Source organism: Pteropus alecto, unplaced genomic scaffold (assembly GCF_000325575.1).
Source record: "Pteropus alecto unplaced genomic scaffold, ASM32557v1 scaffold98, whole genome shotgun sequence".
Lineage (NCBI taxonomy): Eukaryota > Metazoa > Chordata > Mammalia > Chiroptera > Pteropodidae > Pteropus > Pteropus alecto.
The window spans coordinates 12,216,085-12,231,250 of NW_006443570.1; the positions used below are offsets into that span (position 1 = coordinate 12,216,085).

The 15,166-nt window shown below is 32.6% G+C and overlaps 1 protein-coding gene across 7 annotated transcripts in view; it reads left to right on the forward strand.

Moving 5' to 3' along the window:
* Window positions 1–15,166, forward strand: part of VMP1 (vacuole membrane protein 1) — a 106,810-nt gene that overhangs the window by 8,007 nt on the left and 83,637 nt on the right. For 2 of the 7 annotated variants that reach the window (XM_015599233.2, XM_025041555.1), the window contains exons 2-7: window positions 6,364–6,466; window positions 7,106–7,175; window positions 8,856–8,957; window positions 11,260–11,395; window positions 12,463–12,553; window positions 13,691–13,801. In XM_015599233.2, coding sequence (XP_015454719.1) covers window positions 8,882–8,957; window positions 11,260–11,395; window positions 12,463–12,553; window positions 13,691–13,801 — 414 coding nt within the window. In that variant the 5' untranslated portion in view covers window positions 6,364–6,466; window positions 7,106–7,175; window positions 8,856–8,881. The remainder of the gene's footprint in view (window positions 1–6,363; window positions 6,467–7,105; window positions 7,176–8,855; window positions 8,958–11,259; window positions 11,396–12,462; window positions 12,554–13,690; window positions 13,802–15,166) is intronic. The other 5 variants (XM_006924897.3, XM_025041556.1, XM_006924896.3 and 2 more) reach the window with 4 other exon arrangements.

Sequence of the window (15,166 nt, forward strand, 5' to 3'; positions counted from 1 at the left end):
TGTTTTTTCTTCTAAAAGGTTCGCTTTTTGACTTCTAAGTCTTTACTCCATTTGGAACTGAATTTTTTCCATAGTTCAAAGTAGGGATCCAAATATTCTTTTCTTATATGGATAACCAATTTGAATAATCTCCTTTCCCCACTGTTCTATCTTGCCATCTCTGTTGTATAGAGTTCCAAACATAAAAGAATTTTGAGAGGCCCTCTTTTCTGTTTCTTGGTCAGTTTGTCTCTATACCTGTATACCACACATTCATTATTTATACCATAACTTATATAGAGAAGAGGAGAAGAGAGCAGGGGAGGGGAGGAGAACAGAAGGGAGGAGGAAGGAGGTATGAGGGATGAGACTATGGATCAAGGACTTGGTAAAAAAAAAAAAAAAAGAAAAGAACTTTGTCAGATACTTGTATTACAAGTATTTTCTCTCATTTTGTGGCTTACATTTTTGGTTTTTTAACAATATGTTTCAAAGAGCAAAAGTTTTAAAACTTGACAAAGTCCATTTTATCAATTTTTTCTTTTATGGTTTATGTTTTTTAAGCCTTAGGAAATATTTGTCTACTCCCAGGATTGTAAAAATTCCCTTGTTTTTTTTTTCCTAGAAGCTTTATAGTTCTAGTTCTTAAATTTATATCTATAATCTCTTTCAAATCAGTTGTTGCATATGTTGAGAGATAAGGGTCGATACTCATTTTTTCATAAGAATGTTTATTCTAGTACCATTTTTTGAAAAGATTTTCCTTTTATTATTGAATTATATCTTTGTTGAAAATTAACTGACCCTATGTGTGGTGGATCTGTTTCTGTATTCTCTATTCTTTGCCAATCCACACTGTCATGATTACTATAGCCTAATGGTAAGTCTTGGAATCAATCAGTACAAGTCTTTCAACTTTGTTCTTTATCCAAATTTTTTTAGCTGTTCTGAGTTTTTTGCATTTCTGTATAAATTTGAATCCACTTGTCACTTTTGATTTTTTTAAAAGGCCTTGAGTTTTGATTAAGATTTCATTAAACCTATATATCAATTTGAGGGAAATTGGCCTAATAACAATATTGAATCTTCCAAATGATGAACATGGTATATTTTCCCATTTATTTTGGTCTTTTGTAACTTCTTTTCATATCTTTTTTAGAATAGGTCTTTTATGTATTGTGTTAAACTTTAAGTATTTCATGTTTTCAAATGTTACTATAAATGAAGTTTTAAAAAATAACCTTTAATTGTTTATTTCAAGTATTTAAAGAAAGAGTATTGGTTTTGACCTTTTATCTTGTGACCTTGCTAAATTCACTTATTAGTTCTAGTAATTCCAAGTATTTTTCAGTTTTCCCTTATTTTGACCCATGAGTTATTTGCATTTCTCTGTGCATTTCATTCTAAGTATGTACAAGTTTGACTTGATTTCTGGGTTATCAAAGAGTATGGTCTGCGATGCCCAATCTTTGGAATTTGTTGAGACTTGTTTCCTTGCCTTAATCATGATAAAGTGGCTTATGAAAAAATTGTGTTTTCTAATCGTCAGATGCTAAATCTTATACATATCCCTCCCTACATTTTATTTCTCAATTGTATTGTTAAAATCTTCTGTCTTTCCAGTAATTGACAGTTGTTTTTAAATCCCCCAATATAATGTTGTATTTTTCCATTTCTCTGTGTATTTTCATCAGTTTTTATATGTAATTTTTGGTGCTATATTCTGTTAGGTGCATTCAAATTTAGAATTGTTAAAATCTTCCTTGTGAGTTAAACCTTTTATCACTATTCTTTGTCTCTAATAATGATGCTTGTCTATTGTCTTATTTTCATCCTTTCTATAAGAAAGCATGGGTTTTTCAGAAATGCAATTTGCAATCTGTTTTTAAAGTAATGAGTTTAATTTGATTATGTTTATTTTGATTATTGACATATTTGGACTTGTTTCTATCAAGTACTATTTTGATGTGCCCCAACTTTAAAGCACTAGCTCTAATCTCTTAGCTGATTTATATACTATTGTCCAAATTTCATCTCTTTTTAAAATTATTGTCACGAATTAAACACTCTTATTATTTTATACAATATTTATTTTCATTTACCTTTACATTTACCATTTATTTTATGCATTTTTTATATCTCAGCCAATTTGGGGGGATCACTGCTTTCTTAAAGAGTTGTCTTTAGAAATTTCTTTTTCAGCATTTAGATTTGGTGGTAAACTCCTCATTTATTGCTTACTGTTAATGTCTTTATTTGTTGGACACACGATTCTAAACCAGCTATTTTATCTCAAAACTCTAATAATAGTCTACGGCCACACCACCCTGAACAAGCTGGATCCCCTCTGATCTCGGAAGCTAAGCAGGGTTGGGCTTGGATGGGAGACCACCTAGAAACACCTAGTGCTGTAGGCGTAAAAAATAAAAAGAATAAAATAAAATAAAAAATAAGGGATTGTAAGCTGACAAGATCCTTGCAATCTGTGAGGTCAACCAAGGGTTGCCTTACCAAAAAAACAAACAAAAAAACCTCTAATATTATTCCATTGTCTTTTGGTTTTCATTGTTGCTATTGAGAATTCTGCTTTCTTTCTAACTGTTCTTCCATTTTTAGCAATCTGTCTTTTGAACTGCTTTTAAGATCAAGATCTTTTTGCTTTAGTGTTCCGTAGTTTGATTATAGTGTTTCTGAATAGGGTTTATTTATTTATTTATTTTTGTTCTGCTTGGCATACATTGTATTTCTTAGATTGACTGACTCATTTCTAGAAAAATTAAGCCTTCATCTTTCTAATTCTGGAAATTTTAGGCCTTTATCCTTTTGAATTTACATTTCATCTGTTCTTTCTATTCTGGATTCCCATGAAACAAATGGTAGACCTTCTCATTCTATTGTCTGTGTCTCTTTTTCAGTTATATTGTACATTTTATCTCTACTACGTTCTTAATTCCCTTGATAGCTCATTCAGTTCACTTCCTCTGTGTCCACTCTGCTATTTAATCCATCCATTGTCTTCTAATTTCAAGTTATATTTTTTATTTCTAGATGTTCCATTTTCTTTCCTTCAAATCTATTTAGTTGTGATATTTTTTATTGTGTGCTCATCTTTGTTATTGTGTTGTTTGTTCTGTAAACATTTTATACATAGCTGTTTCATAAAATATTTATTCTGCACCTGAATCTGATATCTGTTCTTGTCCTGAAGGGGTAGGAGATTAGGTGTGTGTCATGGGGAGGGGGGTCTTATACCCAGAATGGCTTGCTTTCTGCTGCCTTCATGAATTTATTGATTGATCTTATTCTATGGAAGTCCAGTAGACCTAACTTATGAAGAGGATTTGCTTCTACTTTTGCTTAGAGCTAGAAAGGCACTGCTGACATGGGAGTACATCAGGGCCCGTGTGGGTGTAGGGGAGGAAATATTCTCTGTGCTCTTTGGGTCTCTGGCTAGGCCCAAGAATTAAACTGTTATAAGACAGATTAACAGAAGAAAAGCATACCAGTTTTACCAAATTTTTTACATTTAAATTGGACCCTTTACAAGAGAATGAAGACCCAAAGAAGTGACCAGAGCATGAAGCTTTTATACCTTTTAACAAATAATAAATTTGTGAAGAATCGACAACACAAAGAGGTTTGGGATAGGTGTAGTAAATGATGAAGAAAATAACAAGGTTTGTTTATACAGATTTATTGGCCCCAAATTCCTTGTCTCTGGTGATGAGAATGTCTTCCTTCCTCCTGGTACAGGGAGAATACCTTTCACATGGGAGTTTATTTTCTGCTTTCAGGAAGAAAAAGGAGAGTCAGAGTGTCCTTGTACCTGCCGTTTCTCAAGTGCCTTTAATTTAACGTAGCCAAAGTGGCGTTTTTAGAGTGGCATATTCTGCATATGGATTTTAGCCCAGAGAGAAAGCCATAAATTCAGCCTCTTACCTCCAAAGTTAGTCTTCCTACAGGGATGTTGTTACAGGGATCTTGTCTCAGGGTAGCTTTGGCCCTCCCAATTTCTGATTGCTCCTATTAGTTCTTTTCTCCTGCTCAGGTTCCCTCTGTTCCCATCATGCCTCACAACTACCCTAGGTTTTGGGCCATCCAGTCTCTCTGGGTCTGTTACATACTTTGCTTATTTTTTGGAGGGACAGAAGGGGACCTTGGAGACTCCCTCTCTCCTTTGAGACCAATGATGTCTCAAAGAATATATCCAATCTAGGATCTAATTTTTATGACAAGGATGGGTCTCTCAAAGTTCCTAGTACATGTACCTGACTTCACATAATAAATGTTACTAAAAAGTTTAATTTATGTTTTCAAGTACACTATTTTAGTTTATTATTTTATAGAACCCTATCGTGAAGCTGTTTGGATTCTAGGAATTTGTTGGTACTAATAATTACACCATAGTTTATCTACTCAGTAGGTTCTAATTAAGATAGAAATGAAGATTCCTAATGATTATTATTGAGATGCTCTTTAATATTTAAGAGAATATGAAACCCAGAATATCTTTTAAAGTGGGCAAAGAATGAAAATTCAATAATGTAAAAAGTGCTGTAGGTAATTCTGGTTTCAGTAAATGTTGAATGACCAAAATACCAGTAGTTCTCTCCAGTTATCCATCTTAATGGGTGGAGTGGGAACATTCCTACCATTTTCATAGATGGAAAACATGTAGCATATTCTAGTATTTTTCCTAACAGTGGATAATTAAAATTCTGTTTCACAGATCATTAATTGTAGGATTATCTGGATCAGTTTTTCATTTTGATATAAATAATCTGAAGCATATACCGTTGTCATTTGAAAATGTTCTGTAATTTAACTTATTATTGATGACTTGTATAGGCCAGTTTATAGTCCCCAGGTATTTAGGGGCAATAAAATGAGTAGGTCTGTTAAGCAGTCTGAATTTGAAATTTTGTTAAAGAAATACACAAACAGTAATAACTCACAAAGAAATGACCAAAATAGGCATAGATGAAGTTATCTGATTCTCATGACGGCCATGTTAAATAGTGAGACTCAATAGAAATGAGTGTTCTCTTAATTCTAGTAATGGGGAATATTTGTAAATACTAGGAACAAGCTAAATCTTTGAGATTATTTTTTCGTCACTTTTTTTCTATGACTCCAGAATTCTCCAGTGAGAATTGAAAATACTCTTATCAGACTGTTTTGTGTAGTAGAAGAAACCCTGAATTTGGTCTTAGAAAAGCGAGGTCAAATTCTCAGTTTGCCAGTTATATGCTCCTGAATTGCTATTTGGGGCTCTTTGAGCCCTCAGTTTCTCATTTGTAGAAGGCAAGGATTAAAACAACTTCCCTACAAAGGGTTCTTAGCATCATGTTAGCTAATCTATGTGTAAATTATAAATCACTATATAGAAGTAGTAGTTATTAAATAAATCCAAAACCCTGGCCCTGGGCTGGATAGAATTCTTAGACATTTACTCCATGTACGTGATAATTGAATGAGCAGAGAATCAGGGATGCGAAGTGACATTCCCAAGGTCTCATAGTTAGCTAAATCTCTCAACTCTAGACTGTTACTCTTTTTATTATCTTAATTCTTGACCTTAGTCCCCCATCTTTGTGGTGAAAATGTTTTTCTAGGATTGCATTTGTTATGAATAACTGACTATTTAGAAGTATATTGAGAGAAAATGAGAAATGGCACTTTTCAACCTGTAATTTTACAAGTTACTCATTTTCCCCATGAAAGTAAAACATGTTTTTACACAAAGGAATATAAAATGATATTTTACATATTGAAAGTGAGAGATGAAGAAACCTTCCCAAACCTATCAGACTCTCAGAAAGGCAGTTCCTAAAATGTCTCCAAATTGTATCTTTTTTAAAATTTGGATTTTTACTTAAAATTTTATCTAATTAAAAATTAGATCTGGAGCAGTGGCCTTTTTCAAGTTAGAAGACTGTAAGGAGTTGAATATATTTTACACTTAATTAAATTAAGTTGAGGGACATTTTAGGCTAGAACTATATACTCTCATAACCTGCTAACCCATTATCATTGAGATTTTGAATGTTTTTAAATTATATCCTAACTTGGAGTTTTAATTTGTCTAAATCCCTAAGACTTAGACAGTTCAAAAAGATTCAAAGAATTTTTTTCAAATATTTTCATTCAAATAATGAATTTTCAGAGAACATATTCTTAAACTGTCACAACCATGTGATAGATACTGTTTGTCTATCAGAGTCAGATGATCTGTTAGTCACTGATATTGTGCCCGGTGTTTGAATTATCTTTGGCTTTATACCCTTGCACAAGTGGAAAGCTGTATCAAAGCTTCACTGATATATTACTGTTCACTTAGATTATTTATTAAGTTTCCAAGAATAATTTGCATTTTCTTTATAGTTTTAGAGAAATCTACAGCTATTTTGGAGTAGTCTGTGACTGAATGTACTAAATAATCCAGTTAAGGACACACACTTTGTTAAAGCAAGAAAGGTTACTGAAGGTATGATATTCAAATTGGTTGTCTTTGTATGCCTTTATGAAAAAAAAAGTGTTTTATTGAGAAAGCCAATGTAATATTTTTATGAGAAAGTAGAATCATTTGGGTAGGTTATTTTCTTAAGAGGAAGTGTGTTTATTTTATTTTGGAACACAGTGGCTAAGAAAATTAGAATCAATGGCTTCACTGATCTTACTTGCTTTTCCTTTTCATTTTGCTAAATTCTCCAGTAACTTATATTACTGAGGGAGTTACTATTTTCATTTCATCCTTAAATGTTTTGTGTTGCTTTGAGAAACTCACAGTAATTTAGTTTCACATTGTTATTGCATTACAAGTGTAGCTAATGTTTAAAATGAATGGAGTATTATAGTCTTAGCACTGGATGTACAGCCTACAAAAAAACCTTTGTGAGCTGATTTTAGCAGTATTTTTTCTAAGCACTTCTGCCAGAAACAAACGCGAAACCTTACATATTTTAATATTAGCCTTTTTTATTTTAGATGCTTCAGCTGTGTTTAAAATCTGCCAAGTTACAGCCTTTTAAAGCATTTCTGTGTCTAGATGTATCTTCACAGTGAAAATTATTCGATGTTTAAGTTATGCTTCTTTCCTATTTCTGTCTTCTCATTTCATCCACAGACTTATAGAGTTGATTTCAACAACTGAATTCTTACAAACAAAATCGATGTTACAATACTTTCATTGCAAAGTAAGTGCCATTGAATGTCAGGGATATATGCTAGATTCCTGTTTAAGAAGATTTCAGTCCTTTAAACAGGCTACAAATACTTTGGATTTATTTCCATATTTAGGAGTCTGACATTATTTCATCACAAATTTCCAAAATTAATGCTGCTGCATCGAACTGTGAAAAGTGGCTCTCCTTAAAAATTGTTACTTTATCTTACCCTAGTTACATAGGCTAGAGCCTTTTTACCCATAATAAATTTTAACTGATCATCCTTTTTGTACTTTTTAAATATTTGGATTGATGAAAATAATTCATTTCTGTTATCCAGTATTTTCTGATTCTGTGGACACTTCTGTGGAAACCAATTATGCAGGCTCATGTGCAGTAGAGAAATATGGAAAATAAGTGCCCGTAAGTGAATACTCAGGGTAGAATTCATCATGATTATTTTGGATAATTGTGACATTCATGAAAAAGACACGGAGAAACTAAAATTGCCTGCTATCTGCCAGTCACTGTGTGGGACAATTATATATAATTTCTCTTGAACTAGAGAAACTAAATTATTGCAAGTCTCTCAGAGCAACACACACATACACATAAAAACCATTTAAGGATGACAGGAAAATAGAAATGGTGATATTTTACAAATAAACTCAAACGCAAAGGCTTAAATCACTTACCCAAGATCATGGAACTAGTAAGTGGTGTTGGTAGGATTCTTTTAGATCCAAGGAAAACTACTTTCTGTTGGGAAGGAGAACAATTAGAATGCGATGGATGCATTCAGAACTAGGGTGTGGAATACAGGTAAAATACCTAGTCTAAATACTGCTTGCCCTGATATGGCCTCAAATCAGTGAAGACACCAAGTTCTCCTGTTACCTCATAAAACTGGTCATTTTATGATGATGAAAATGATAATGAGTAAGATTAACAAGGTATGTTGATGCTAGATTGAGTAGTCACTGTTGCAATTTGAAGACACATAAAGTAAAGTGCATAGGGCAGTTCCTGGATACAAGGTTGGTGTACACATTTAAGTCTACTTGGGGCATCAGGATCTTGGTATAGATGACACATTGCAGTGTCTGATCCCCAGTTTGTAGTTTATAAATTTTAAATAGTAAACATATATCTTAATGGAATCCAGAGGATAGAATTATTCTAACCAAATCCACAAACTAGAATGCCAATTTATTAATAATACTACCCGTAATCTGGTTCCCCTTGTTTATACTAATCGACATTGTATTAGTCTGCTAGGGCTGCTGTAACAGAATACCATAGACTGGTTGACTAAACAACAAAATTTATTTTCTCACGGTTCTGGAGTCTGGAAGTCCAAAATTCAGGTACTGGCAGGGTTGGTTTCAGATGAGGCCTCTCTTCCTGTCTTTTAGACGGCTACCCTCTTGTGTCCTCACATGGCCTTTCCTCTGTGTGCATGCAGAGAGAGGTCTCTGGTGTCTCTTTTCACCTCTTATAAGGATACCAGGTCTATCAGATTAGGGCCTCACCCTTCTGACATCATTTAACTTTAATTAACCTGTTAAAAGGCTTCAACTACAAGTACAGTAAACACATTATTCAAATAGCATGTGGAGTGTTGTCATGTTTCTCTGTTCAGTTTTATGCAGTAAGAGAGGCAAAGCAGAAGTATGTAATGTATCACTGGATTTTATTTTGCTTTATTAGCTCCTCAAGAGTTTTTGATCTATGAAATGGCAGAGAATGGAAAAAATTGTGACCAGAGACGTGTAGCAATGAACAAGGAACAATATAATGGAAATTTCACAGGTAAGTATGGTGGTTTGAAGGGAGATCTATGGGTTTAAATGATATCCTTTTAATTGGAGTAAAATAAAAATATATCTAATATTTATTATCTTCTGTTAATAAAATAATATTTTCTATAATATAAGATATATAAGATTCTTATATAAGATTAACTATAATTATTTACTCTTCATAGTAAATTATATTGTGAGTCAGGGCCTATAAGGTGATTTTTCACAGTAACAGCAGAAGTAGCCTGGCCATGGTCACTTTAGCAGTGTTCTAGGTACAAGATTATTATTTGTTAATCTTATGGTATGATAAGTATTTATTTGATGCTCAATTTTGTCATGCTATTTTGTAACTTTAGAAGTAGATTATAAATTTACTTTTTACACTAATCCTAAATATACAATTATCAAAAAAGTCAGAATGTGATTATTTATAGTGGATTTATTTTAAAATTGTAGTTCGAAACAGATAAATTTACATTTTAACCAAATTAGAAATTTATGGTAAATTTCAGTATATTTAACTCTTACTCATACATCATTGAAAATTACAGATTTTATTTATATAGATGATCTAAGTAGGAACTTTATGTGTTTAAAGGAAAATAAAAGGTTTTCCTTTTCTGATAATTATGTTTTTTTTTTTTAACTTCTAAATTGTTTGACATCTCAAACACATCTTAAATAATACTCCAGCCTGGTAGTATTATATCATAGAAATTTTCTTCTGTTGGAAGAAGTGTAAGCTGTCTAAAATAGTAGTTTCCATTTGTTTGTTGGAATCACTGTATTCCCTTACAGAACACATTTTGCAGCACTTATTTGGAAGTGAGTTACTCTGATTGCTGATAAATTTTGCATTTTTTCACCAAGTTTCAGGATTCAGAGATAAGCAGTGCATATGTCATAATCTCTTTTCATTAGTAGCTTTTACATGTTTTTTTTTCCCCTTTCTTTCAATAAACACATACATTTATGTATCCTTTCCTTACCCCCCAATCCCTTGGAATTTAAAATTAATGTTAGTATGACACAGTCCTCTTTACTGCGTTTTTTTTCTTTTTACTTAATATTTTCTAGAGATTGTTCTATAACTGTACATGAAGAACTTACTGTTTATTATGGCTGCTTGGTATTCCATTGTACCATGCTTTAATCACTCTGTCCTCTGTTGGTTAGCATTCAGTAATCTTTTGCTAGGAGAAATAATGCTTCACTTCACTGAATAAGCTTGTACAAAAGTCATTTCACCTTATACCTAATCATTCTTAGAAATGGAATTATTGGGTTATAGGGTACAGTAGTCGCCCATTTCCTTGGAATGGAGGATACGTTCCGAGACCCCCAGAGAATGACCGAAACCATGGATAGTACTGAATCCTATATATACTGTATTTTTTCCATACATACTTACACTTTTCTTTGGCATATCCAAATTGCCAGCATCACTACTTTTGCACTTTGGGGCCTTTATCAGGTAAAGTAAGGATTACATGAAAACAAGCACTGCAATACCACAGTCCATCTGATAATCGGTACAGCTACTAAGTAACTAATGGATGAGTAGTGGACAAAGCATGGACAGAAGGATGATCCACGTCCCAGGTGGGACAGAGCAGTTGGTGAGGTTTCATCATGTAGCTCAAAACAGCACACAGTTTAAAACTTATAAATTGTTTATTTCTGGAATTTTTGTTTAATATTTTCAGACCAAGATTAATCACGGGTACTGACAACGCAGAAAGTGAAACCTCATATAAGTGGGGACTGCTCTATGCATTTGTAATTTCGATAGATGATGACAATAATAACCTTAATTGTATACTTACTAAATATTAAACGTCTGAGAACTTTACATATATTAACTCATTTAATCTTTATAATGACCTTAAAAAGTGAGTACTGTTTTTTTCTTGATTTTAAACTGAGGCATAGAAAGGTTAACTGACTTGTCCAAGGTCACAAGACTAGTAGATGGCAAAAGTCAGGATTTGGAACCAAGTAATGTGCCTTCGTATTTTGCTGTACAACATGATGCTGAATTGTTCTTCATAAAAAATGGGATAATTTAATATTCCAGTAATGTACAAGAATAGAACTCATGTCCTGACAATAAAATGATTGCATAAATAACGTTAAGAGCAGAGCAGAAGCACCTAGCCCATTGTCACAGTGTGAGCCACATTTTTTTTTTTTTTTTGAGGTTTATGTGCAGTTTTTCAAATCTGTGATGGGACGGTAGATTAATTTTGAAAGTGATTGGAAAAAACGAGTGAACATTTTGTTTTAACTTCTGCACTAATGTTTTTCAGACCCCTCTTCAATGAATGAAAAGAAGAGGAGGGATCGGGAAGAAAGGCAGAATATTGTCCTGTGGAGACAGCCACTCATTACCTTGCAGTATTTTTCTCTGGAAATCCTAGTAATCTTGAAGGAATGGACCTCAAAGTAAAGAGTCTCCCATTACCTTTTATATAAACCTTATTTACTAGTTTTAGAAATCTTCAGCAATCTCTTGCTCCCTGCCACCTGTTTTATTAAAATAGACTAATTAAATTTAGAGCGTTATAGGAATGCATTTATTTTCCTTTCTATAGTTTGAAGAAAAGCAGATCAAAAACATACTGCTATTTGCTCACTGGATTATTTACAGTTGACCACTGTCTTGTGTTGATTCTTTTATGCAAAGGAGAACACTGAAAATGAGGTTTTTTTTCTTCTGGTTTTACCTTCAGGAGAATTCATTCCTGTGTACATTAGGCACACTGTAGGACAAGGTTCAGAATACGTGGCACTTTTACTGATAATTTGAGCCAATGAGGAAGGACTCTGCCAAGAAAATGTGTTCTATCTTTAAATTTAGTACTTGTAAGCCTTGTTTCAGATATTATACAGGGCAAGTTGAACTTTTACATGCCTTATCATTTTCTGGCTTCCTTTCCAAGTTATCTGTAATATTATCCTGCATTTTTATTGTACTTATAATGAAAATTGTAAGTACATTTGTAACATTATAAAAACATTTTGTAACATTTTTCAAAATTCAGTTGATCTTTAAAGAAGCTCCACGAAAAACATAAAACAAGTATATGATTATTATGATTTTAAAAACAAGAAACAGAATCAGATTGGTTAAGTGTCTTACTCAAAGTGCAGTATTTAAGGGACTGTGACCCAGGTCTTCTGACTGGAAGGCCAGTGCTCTTTCCATTATATTGTAATGCCTCTCCCAATTAGAAGTTGTTGAGTGTAAATAAGATCAGTCTCTGGACAAGGGAAAGACTACCATGGGGTTTTTGATAAGAAATTGGGTTCTATACCCATGTATTTTCCTTTGACCTTTTTCTATACCCCAAGAGGGCATAGTGTTTAAGGACAAAAGAGCTCATCCCAGAAAGAACCGATTCTATAGCTGAGCTAAATAACCTAACTGCTTCAACAAGAAATTGTTTTGAGAATGATGAATCCTGAAAATGAAACTGAGATAATTTTATTTTTTTAAATATGTTTTTAAGATTATGGCATCGGCAAAACCTTGTGGTGTCTTCTTTACTGCTGCTTGCTATGCTTATAGCTACGTATTATGTTGAAGGAGCACATCAACAGGTAAGAGGTCCAGCAATTCTGCTTCTATTCTTGTACCTTCCCTAATCTCAAATAGTTTCAAACTGGGACAAGTGAACTTCATAGAATTCCTACCCTCAATATATTTAGGCTTGGTTTTGTTTTTCTGTTTATCTCATAACTGATATCTTAATGTTTTACTTTTATGGCCAAATATCAGAAATATAGCTGCTCAGCATTCATACTGGGTATATGTCATTCCTTTTTACCTTCAAAGATGTAAATGTAACTTTCCTGACAATGTTTAGTCAGAGCAGCATGAATCTTTTACTCACTACCAAAGTCATTGTATTTTCTTTAACATACTCTGTGATCCATCCAAACAGATATACTCATCCTAGATTGAAGGTTAAGTTTTATATAGAGAGATTCATTTGCCTGTAGGCAAATGTACAACATAACTGAAGGGAAAATAGGACATTTTGTTAATAACTTTTGTTAAAATAGCAAAACAATGTATTGTAATAGGATAATGTTCTAAAATGGTATCATTTCATATTTTAAAGCAATGTACCTTTAATCTTAGAGAAGTTTTACTAGTTTAAATGCATTTCTTTTAAATATTTTAATAGAAATCTTTATATGCTATTAAGAGTTTACAGGCAACTGGCTTGATGAATTTACTTACCAGTATGAGAAACTAGACTAAAGTCTGGTATTCTTCCAACAAGCCCATATTCCAGTGGACTTCAGTTTGCTCTTGTTTGAAAAGCATCTTGATCTTAAATACAAAAATAATTTTATTCTCATTTTTTACTTGGATAAACAAGAATACATTCTATTCACAAATATATAAATAGCTCCCCCCTTACCACTGTATATTATCATGCTTTCTTAAAGTTTTTATAACTTTTAAATATCTTTAAATTTTTCATTCTTATAGTTATCTTATTAGTAATTTGTATTGTTTCCTATTAAATCATTGCAGTAATAGGATTTTAAGGGTCTAAGAGAAACAAGAGCTTAATTCCAATTAGGCCAAAGAGTTTTAATCTTCATACTTTCTTCCTTTTGGAAACTTATTTAGTTGGTTTATCTTCTTTTGATTGTAGTTAATAAATATCACATTTCTGTTTAAGAATTCTTTTTTTTTTTTACCTCATCCCTTTTGTTTTCCAGTATGTGCAGCGTATAGAGAAACAGTTTCTTTTGTATGCCTACTGGATAGGCTTAGGAATTTTGTCTTCTGTTGGGCTTGGAACAGGGCTGCACACCTTTCTGCTTTATCTGGTAAGAATAACTTTTAATAAGCAAGATTGAGATAGATTATGTTTTAATTGGTGCTTTTACTTCAAAAGTTAAAATTCTAAGATTTTTATTTAATTACCTTTGACTTTAGAAGCATTCTAATCCTAAAATCAGTGCTTTAAGTTTGATTTAGAATTCTGTTTTGTTTTCCCTTTTCCTTTTGGGTTGAGGATTTAAAAAAAGAAGGGGGAAAACCCTTAGGCAAATGAGATTGTTTCCTTAATTCAGCCAGGAAACATTTTTTTCCTTTTGAGATTTTAGAATAACGGTTCTCAGTGCAATTGTTGTTTTAATAATTGAAGCAATTTCAATGCATAAAATTCCATGTAAGGCTTAGAATTACTTTGGACAGTTTACTTTCTCTGTTAATAAGCACGTGAAAAACAGTGCCTTCTCTCACACACTGTGTACATACTTGAATAGTTATTTTGATATTCTTACTGAATGTAGTTGATGAAGTATTATTACATATGAAGAACTAAATGCTTTCTTAAACTCTTTTAAACCAAAGTATAAAATATACTCCTTCTAAAAATTATTTTTTTACTGAGTTGAAATTCAAGAGATAGGTTTTCCTTTGAACACTGGCAAGTATACTGAAATAATAGCAGAACTATGACCAGGGAATGTCTAGTGAGACATCTAGGGCACAGATTTATTTTATTTAATTTTTTATTATTTTTTTTTTTCCTAGGGCACAGAAATAAGCACTTTCAGGGTCCTATCAGTTTGGGGTTGATGAGTGAGTGCCTCATTAAATTTTGTGCCCTGGGTGTCTCTTTTGTTTTATTTCTGTCACTGAATATATTGACAGCAATTCCATATTTGAAAACAGCTTGAGGGAAAACAGGCGAAAAGTTGTCATAGCAGTACTGATTGCTGAATAAAGTTAAACACTGCAAATACTTCCAATACCTATGCTTTAATTAATTCATTTCTGAAGCAGCTATGCTAAATATTAAGGAGTTATTGTTTCAAAGGCTGCTGTATTAATGGCCTGAAGAATAATTTGAAAATTAATCTGTAATATACAACTTCTTCAAGTTTATGAGAATTTAAAACCTGGAATTTTAGAATTCTTTTTGTGATTGCTTGCTGATTTTATCCTTATAGAGATATAAATCCCAAGGGAGTAACCCATATCAATATTTCTTTAATAACTTTATTCTTAGAAATATAATGCTATACTAAAGGTTGAAACAGAGGAGAAAAGAAGGAATTACAGGTTACAGGTTACCTTTCTGTTCTTTTCTTGACCTGTCCTCAGTTTCCTTGGGAAACCCAGGTTAAGGAATTCTTTTGTAGCATTGGATTAATTTGGAAGTATCTAAAAGCAATACAGCAGAT